General features: G+C 40.9%; 1 protein-coding gene across 1 annotated transcript; it reads left to right on the forward strand.

Moving 5' to 3' along the window:
• The first annotated feature begins 503 nt into the window (after positions 1-503).
• LOC139588717 (hyaluronidase-1-like) lies at positions 504-9,123 on the forward strand. Its single transcript, XM_071424323.1, has 3 exons — positions 504-1,421; positions 7,492-7,581; positions 8,695-9,123. Exons 1-3 carry the CDS (start codon positions 504-506, stop codon positions 9,121-9,123), a joined length of 1,437 nt encoding a protein of 478 aa, XP_071280424.1.

The raw sequence follows: 9,123 nt of genomic DNA on the forward strand, positions 1-9,123 counted from the left end.
GTGACCATTTGAATATGGAGATAGTAAAGGCTGTAGCTCTGCTGTGATGATTTCTAGGCAAGTCAGGCTGACTATAGCAGAGCTTGTTTGGAAGCTGAGATTTTGAATGGGAGAAAATTCTTTTTTTATGCTGTCATTTTAGGTTATTACTTTATTATCTAATTTTGTAGACATGAGGGAGCAAATGAATGTTATGGAAACGTCTGAAACAACTGTGTGAGGAGTCTGGGTGAAAAGAAAGTAAAGTTTCCAGACTGTAGTCCATAAAAATATTTTTCAAAGCATTTGAAATTAGTGTTAACTTTTACAAGATCAGTTTTGCACGTTTCTCTCTTTGCACTGAGTTTAATGTCATCAAAAGCAAATCAATGCTATCAAAATGTTATCAAAAGCAAATCAAACCAAAACACATACCGTTATCATTCACGTTGCCCTCCTAACATCTCATCTTGGTTTTGTCTTCAAGGGCCCAGCACAGCCATTTCCCAGGAGGACCCCAGGCCATGGCTGTGCGGGTCAGAGCGCTGGCAGCGCTGGCCCTGCTGGCTGTGGCTGACGCTGCCCTGCCGAAGCCGGCGCGGGCGCCCCCGGTCCTGCACAAGCCTTTCCTGGTGGTTTGGAACGCGCCCACCGAGCAGTGCCGGCTGCGATACAAGGTGGACCTGGACCTCGGTGTTTTTGACATTGCCTCCAACATCAACGAGACTCTCAGTGGATCCAACGTGACAATCTTCTACCACACCCATCTGGGATACTACCCCTACTACTCAGATAATGGAGACCCTGTTAATGGAGGGGTGCCCCAGAACGAAAGTCTTATCAAACATCTCAGCAAAGCAAAGTCTGACATTGACTATTGCATACCCATGAAGAAATTTCAGGGACTCGCAGTCATTGATTGGGAAAACTGGAGGCCCCAGTGGGATAGGAACTGGGGCAATAAAAGCATTTATAGAAATAAATCTCTCGAGATTGTTAGGAGACGGCATCCTCGGTGGTCAGAGGACAAAATTAGGAAAGTGGCAAAAGAAGAATTTGAAAATGCTGGCAGGAGTTTTATGAATAACACCATCCTTCTGGCTGAGCATATGAGACCAAATGGTTTGTGGGGTTACTACCTTTACCCAGACTGCTACAATTACGATTACAAAGAACACCCCCAGACATACACAGGGAAATGCCCAGCCATTGAGTCCTTCCGCAATGACCTCCTGCTCTGGCTGTGGAAGGAAAGCACTGCTCTCTACCCTTCTATATACCTGGATTATGCACTGAAGTCAAGCCCAAACGCACTAAAATTTGTTCACTATCGGGTTAAAGAGGCAATACGTGTTGCCTCAATTGCTAGAACAGACTATGTTTTGCCTGTATTTGTTTACTCCAGACCATTCTATGCCTATACTTTTCATGTTTTAACAGAGGTAAGCAGACAGACTTCTTTCAAAATGTAAAAATTAGAAATAGCCTCTTAGAAAAAGTATGTTCTAAAAGCACTTACACATTTGTTTTTCATATTTAAGGCAGCCCCCTGAGAGAAAGTACTGTAGTCACAGTACAAAACTCTGCCTTTCAAGAGTTAATATTGCAGTGGTTTGGTCTACCTCTGGGAGATAACATTGTATATTTTTAATGAAGGTGGTTTAGAAAGAAAGTATAAAGAAATATGTTTCTTAGGGAAGTAATTCATTTTGATACTTTTATTTTCCAGGGCAGCTTGTGAAATGAGCTTGACAGATATTGTGACGTTTAAAATTAATTAGTGCCATGGAAAGTTAAACTTTCATGAGAAAGGATCCTCAGGGCTTTTTTGTTTCTTTATGCAAATATAAATTCATTCAATATAGAAATAAACTAGTCCAAGTAAAGCAATCTGTCCTGGAGTTCCTAACTCCTGCATGATGAGCATTGGCCATCTATCTTACTTGCCAGAAGTACAACATCTTCATGTCTAACATTTAGTGCTAAACTGTGGAGTCTTTTTATCAAAGAAACCCAGTTTTTGAGTCATGCAATGTCCCATCAACCAGTGTTCAAGTGCAATAAATATGTACTGGCCACAACACTGATGGTAAATTATATATGTGTAAATCTCAGACTTTCTGGATGTGTAATGATGATTGTTGCTCTTTGTTTATGCCAATAATAGAGATGCACAGACACTTATTCATTTCTCTAATAGTTGCTTCAAGTGCCAAATGTTTTTCTTTGGTTTCTATAATTTCATGAGAAAGGAGAAAATCTGGGACAGGGAACTCATGGAAATAACCCCTTGATGACAAAGGTCATCTGAGGGTGCTCCCTCCCTTTATTTTATGGAGAGCTGGTGAGAGATTCCTTCTAATGCTGCCAGAGACAAGTTCCTGACTCAAACTAGAACAGAAAAAGGGAGAGAATTGGCAAGGGAAAAGGCAAAGTTCAGCCCAGTAAACCACAGGCTGTGTGGGGCTTCAGCTGGGACCTGGAGCTGAGGAGGTGCAGCAGATCCCTGAGAGCCTGAGAAATGCTTCAAGCTGACCCCAGGAAGCAAATTATACTTTCAGGCTGCCCCTGAAAAGCAAATTGTACATAGAAGTAATTAGGAATTTGGTCTGGTTCATTTTCAGCAACCAGAAACTCTCTGGAGCTGTTTTCTCTGTGGAAATCACAGGTGCTAGCTGACTCAGAAATCATGGGCAGATAGGCCAGCCTAGTCCTGGAGGCAAGGAGTCACTGGGGTCAGTACAGGCAGGATGTCACCCAGAACAACCTTCATTGAAGAACTCAGGCTAGGAAATACATAACAATTCTTCAAATGCAGTCTGTAATAATACATTTTTATAAAATTAATTAGTCCCTTGATCAATATAAAAATACCATGAAAGCTATGAAAACTAGCATGCTATTACCAGTTATGTGTGAATTCAAAATATGTAGTGGTACATAGTTACTGTTTTACCTTAAGCTATATTCTGAACAGTACAGTAGTAATTTGGAGTGATGCTTCTCTCAGGTTACATTCTTTAACTCATCAGCCTGCTTTCCAGTTGTATGTAGCCATTTACTTTTGGATGCTTGAAAGATTGCTTTACAACTTAAAAAAGATCTTTACATAGCCAGAGGAACATATTTAGATTATGCTCCACTACATATTTTCTAATAAGGACAGCATGGGCGGGGTACTCAACATGGGACAGGGCTTAACGTGGCCAGACTATGCACATGATCTGTGAGAACAGCTTGGGGTCTGACAGGAACTTGCAGGGTTGTATTTAAAAACATAGAAATGATACAAAAATAATGTTCTTGTATTCTTTCATAGCCCTGGAGCCACTGGATAATTTAAATGTGGTTTTGTATGTTCAGGTTTTAGACTAGGTTTGAGCTTCTCATTTGACCCATGCCAAGCCCCTAAGTGATGCTCACAAAGTTACAAACAAGGCATGAAACCTCTGAGCTCCAGAAACAATGTGCATGAAGGTGACAAGGCAAGGTCCCAGGACAGTGACATCCAGGCTAAATGGCCACAGAAAAACTGGGACAGTGGGCAGATGGGATAGTTACCTGACCTCTGCCAGGGACTGGGCCAGGATAACCACAGCCTTGCTCCATCGAGCTGTGCAAGAGCTGTGCTTTCTATCCCAACAGAAACACTGCTGACATTCAAGAGTTGTGTGCAAACCCTTCTGTGCAAAGGGCTCATGTGAAATTGCACAGTGAAGTCAGAAAAAGTGGCTGTGAGTCAGAGTCACTGAGGGAGAGGCACAGGTCTATCAAACCTTCAGAAAGATGAAAGGCCCAGGTCCCAGACAGATGCTGTAGCTGTGTGTGCTGTACCTTTCACCCTGACTGCATCTGGAAAACAGGTGAGTTGTGCTTAAGGTGTCTGAGAAATTAATCCTGCTTTTTCTCTTGGAAATAATTTATACATTTGGAATTGGGATCCAAATAATTATGAAAGGTTTTTGTATTTGCTAGAAATGTGTACAAGCAGTTTGCCATCTGTAGGGTATTTAGAAACTTTCTGCTTGGACAATTCACTACTAAGCTTGTGGGGGAGGAAGTCACACAGTAGCATCTGTGCTTCCTGACTAGATGGCTGAAATCATTAATAAAGCACGATGACAACTGGCAAATGATTAATAATGGATAGCAGTCCTGTTGTTCCCCTACAGATAGTCTTTGATGACCAGGTGTGCATGTGTATAGAGACCAACCCCTGCAACCATGCCAGGCTTGAACTACTATTGCTGAATACAGAAAACTCGTCTGTAACTAAGGCTCTTCAAGATTACAGATTTTTTTCTTTCCTCAACATGTAACTAGAACTGACTGTCTTGTTTCACATTCATCTCGAGCTCCAAAACTAAAGGTTTAGTTCACCTCCTATTCTTTTAAGGTCCAGTGCAGTGACTTGGGTGATCTAAATACAAAGAAACATTGACAGACAGTAGAGCCTCCTCCTGCTCTCTGCCAAATCAGGTGTCCATTTGGGGATAGCCCAGCCTAGTCTTGAGGACCTTAGGTAGTTGCACACTGCCCCCAAAAGCTTGAACAGAAATGAGCATCACAAGGGAAGAGGCTTGTTGACTTGTTAATCATTTGGACAAATACCAGTCACCAAAGTCTGATACGAGAAACAAATTAGGATTCCCCAGCTAGAAAAATGTTAAGATAATAATATTTAAAATATCTATTTTTTTTTCATTGTATGTTTTCTTCCATATGAGGCTTTTATTAGACTCTCAAAGAAGAGCTATTCCAGTGAACCCCCACCAAGGCCAAGCTGTGCTGTGTAGAAGGGGCAAATGTTCAGTCCAAAACCAGGACTGCTGTGTCTGAGGCTGCTGGTGGAGTTCATGTGCCTCACTCAGTTCTTCATCATTAACACAAATTTATCATAAGCTGTAGTTGGGTTCCCACTTATTTCTCTTTCTCTCCTTTGAACATTCATTGAGTTGGTGCAAAGTGAAATGGCATCAGACAGAGATGTCATCTGAAACCTCTGGATGAAGGTAACCCTCTCCACAGGGTTATCTGGAGATTATGTGTCAGACCAGCTCTTTCTATTTCTCTCCTTCTGGGAAGGACTCTTAGCACCTGACCTTTGTTCCAAAGAATACAAAAAGAGGAGGTGTAAGGTGTAAGGAAAGCTATTAAATGAAGTCCTATACAATATTTTTGTGGTGAACTGCTGTTTTCACCAGCATCTAGCACCTGTGCAGGGGCTGTAAGAGTCCTTTAAGAATCCCAAGGAAAACATACCTTCCAATAAAATGCCAAATTTTGGCCTTAGCCAAAGATAAGTGCTGAATTTTTCAGTGTTGTCAAGGTAGTAATTCTAGATTGCAGGAAAGTTAAGGAGTAGGTGCCTCAGGGACTTAAGTGTGAAATTATCAGTGCCATTGGACTTCACACATCTAGAGGCCTGGAAGAACTTTAAGCATGAGTTCTGTCAGTTTTATATCCATATGAATTAGACATGAAGTGCTGTAATATATTTGTGATCTAATAAAACTAACAAAAGAAAGATGTGGGAAATGGGCTTATAAAAAATTTAGATTTACTGACTTCTGATCAAGCACTCTAATTCCCAGAGCATATTACTTATATAAAATTTATTTCAGGGTTTTCTTAGGTCCTAGTTCATCCAACAATCCTAAATATTTATTGATTATTTATTCTGGATGTCTGATAAGTTTTAATTCATTTTCTTAATGAGATCTGAAATGTGTTAATGCAAAATCACTCAACTGTCATGTGAGTAATGTAGAATCACAGTCCAGTCTTTGCATCTTGGTAACTTCATAAAATGTTTTGCAGATGACAAAGGCCTGGGAACCCTCATTACCAACACTACAGACTGAATTCCACATTCTTTTAACATTTGATATTTTGATCTTTAATTAACACACTCCTTTTTTTTTTTCAACTGATTAATTGATTAATTCTCATAGTAAATACCCATCCTCCTTAACCCCATTGAAAATAACACCTGCAGTCCACAGGTGTTTGGATCTACCACTATCCTTTAAAAAGTACTACTGGTCTGTATGCTTTTAAGAGTAATGACAGTCTCTAAAAGACTGTTTGGGTGATCAGCAGCAACAGGAGCTTCAGGCAAGACCAGTTGCACCTTAAATCACTCTGAACTCTGCACTAGGAACCAGTAGGCAAGCTCTACTCTTCCAGACTTTTGCAGGTTCTCCTACGTTTTTTTGTCCAACCTTTAGCTGAGGGTCAAAGCCACTGCTCACTCTGAATTCCCCGTAATTGTATTCAACTCTTCAGTGCCTTCTCCCTCTCCCATGATATTTATTTGTGCTTTTTTTGTATCTCTCAGGCCACAAATGTTTCAGGAATGAAAATTCCATAACTACGCATTGATAAATTAATGCAGGCCCATTTACACAAAGAGTATATTATTTAGTAGTAATTAATAGTAACATAGTTCTTCCACTCTGTAATTTTGCTTTTCTAAATTTTCTACCACCATACTGAGATAATTTGGCTGGTATTTTTGATTGTTCTCCAGTTAAAGAGTTGCAAAGACTGTAAAAAAGACCATAAATATCTTTTTAAAGGAATTTTCTCTTAGTCAAATTGAGAAATATTGTAAGGTCTGTCATTACAAATACTGATCAGGAATTACTTTTTAATCAACTCTTGTAGACAGAAATGGTTTTAGATGTAATTGAGTATGTCTTGAAATTTGGGGGAGAAGTTCCTTCCTGCATATTTTTGAAGATTTAATTGTATTTTTCTAGACACAATATTCATAATCTCAGAGAATGTCTTTAAGACATGTGCAAGATACATTGCCATGTGGTTGGCAAGGCACTCCTATTCAACACTCAGGCTGCTGTGGTAGAGTTGTGTTATTGTTACTGCTACAACTCAGCTCCTTATTGGTTCAATTCTAAAAGTGGACATGGTTAAATATGCAGGTGTGTGCATTTGGCTTTTTTCCCCCCACTTGGCACTTTTATCAGGGAGAGAGATTAATTTTTCAAAGATATGTTTCTTGGACTAATGGCACTTATGCTGGTGGAAGCAGCAGCCCTGTCTGTACCATGGCTAAAGCAGCACAAGTTAGACCCTGCCTAAAGCCATCAACTGCAGCCAGACACTGTAAGGATGATCCAGGATGTGTGATCAGACTCATGATCATTGCCAAAAATGTTACCTAGGTAGGCTTGGTAATCATTCAAAGATTAGTACATAAAATAGATCACTAAATCCTTACTCCACCGGCTTGGTTGGAGGAACCCTTGTGAATAAATGATAAAGATTTCATTATTTAAGAGACCCACTGATGAATGCCACCTATGCAAACCTTTGTAGAGACACAGAAGAGCTTTCTAAACTAAACAGTGATTTTACTGTGAAGAATATACCGCAGGATCAATGTTCCCTCTGGGGGAAAAAAGAAGCAATGCACATATCCCAATGCTTTTCTGCTTTTACTTTTGTATATTTGTTTTTCTCATGTGTGGATTTGTCCTTCTTTTTCAGAGGGATCTGGTCAGCACCATCGGGGAAAGCGCAGCTTTGGGAGCAGCTGGAGTTGTTCTCTGGGGCAGCATGCAGTACGCCAGCTCAAAGGTCAGTCAGATCAGTTTGCCAGTTCTCAGGAATCACCTCAATGCCTCTTGTCTGGCACCACACCCTCCATATCTACCTTTATCAGTGCCATCAGCCAACAAGGGAGGAGGATGGCTCAGCACTCTTTAAGGTCTCATTAATTCTGTTAGGCTGAAAAGTCCTGTTGCTCCAGAGCACATTGCTTTGGGCAGGTCATTTGTAGCTCAGTGGAATAATGAGTCCAGGTGAGGAGAAAGACATGTTTCAAAACAGTGCCATAGAGATATAAGCACAGCTTGTTTTACAGTGTTCTACTTTGTAACTATGACAATTGTCCAGATTGACTGGGAAGGAATGGAGCCTGGAGGTGAGGTATTTTCTCCAGTTGCTAATGTTGAAATGTTACATGGAAAACAATGTCACAAGACAAGCCCCAGTTGCTTCTCCCAGGTTCTTCAGACTTTCATAAATAAACCTTGAGGAGATGGAAGGCAGGACTGGATTTTCCCAGGAGGCATGGCAGGATAGCCCTCATTCCTAAACCTGGGCCTTGGTGCCCACTCTGCTTTTCATGCAGTCTGCTGTCCTACTCCTGAAGTCTCTGGCAAAGTACCACTGACTTGTTCAGAGGAACCAGGAAATCCAAACTGGAACTTTCTATTTGCAATTGCAGCAATTTCTGTGCTGGTTTATGACTATTATGTGGCTCCTGTAAACTGAAGGTATTGGAGCGATCAGGGCCAGAGTGGTGACTTAATTTGTGCTTTAAAACCTGTTAGTCCCATGCACTTCTCCTAGTCAGCAGCTACCAGAAATCTCTACTTAAGGAACCAGTTAGTCTCAGATATGAACCATATTAACTCTCTTTCTACTTCCTGGAATTCCTTCCTAATCTTACACTATTTTCCTATCAGGCACTCAAATAGTAACTATAGCAGAGGTCAATTCTTTTCAAATCTTGGAAATAAACTCATTTAAACCAAATATATCCCTCCAGTATGTGAGTCCAACAAGATTTATTTCAATGGATTACTTTAGACAAGAAAAATTTAGTACTAGCATCTTTTTAGGCACAATAAACTTGGACATAATGCTAGATACTAGAAATGTGTCGTGGCTGTTTATTTTTCCCAGGAGAGCTGCTTAACGGTGAAGCGGTACATCGACGGACCCTTGGGCCATTATGTCATCAATGTGACCTCAGCAGCCAAGCTCTGCAGCAAAGTCCTGTGCAAGAAGAATGGCAGATGCATCCGCAGGAACAGCGACTCCTCCGCTTACCTCCATTTGTCACCCAGGGATTTCAAGATCCACGTGCATCACTCAGAGAGGGGCCCCAGGTTCCGGGTGACTGGCAAACCCAGCCTGGAGAGCATTGAAGCCATGAAGCAGAGGTTTATTTGTCAGTGTTACCAGGGCTGGACAGGAATATTTTGTGAATTGCCTGACCAAAGGCTGTTGGAACACTGGGTTCGTGTAGTGTTTAGTAGATCAAGAAAACAAAGCCTTTTTATCTTCCTCTTAGGAGCCATGCAGCTTCTTCTGCTTTGTTCTACACATTAA

Source organism: Agelaius tricolor, unplaced genomic scaffold, assembly GCF_023055355.1.
Source record: "Agelaius tricolor isolate 1412-34295 unplaced genomic scaffold, bAgeTri1.0.p SCAF_3, whole genome shotgun sequence".
Classification (NCBI taxonomy): Eukaryota; Metazoa; Chordata; class Aves; order Passeriformes; family Icteridae; genus Agelaius; species Agelaius tricolor.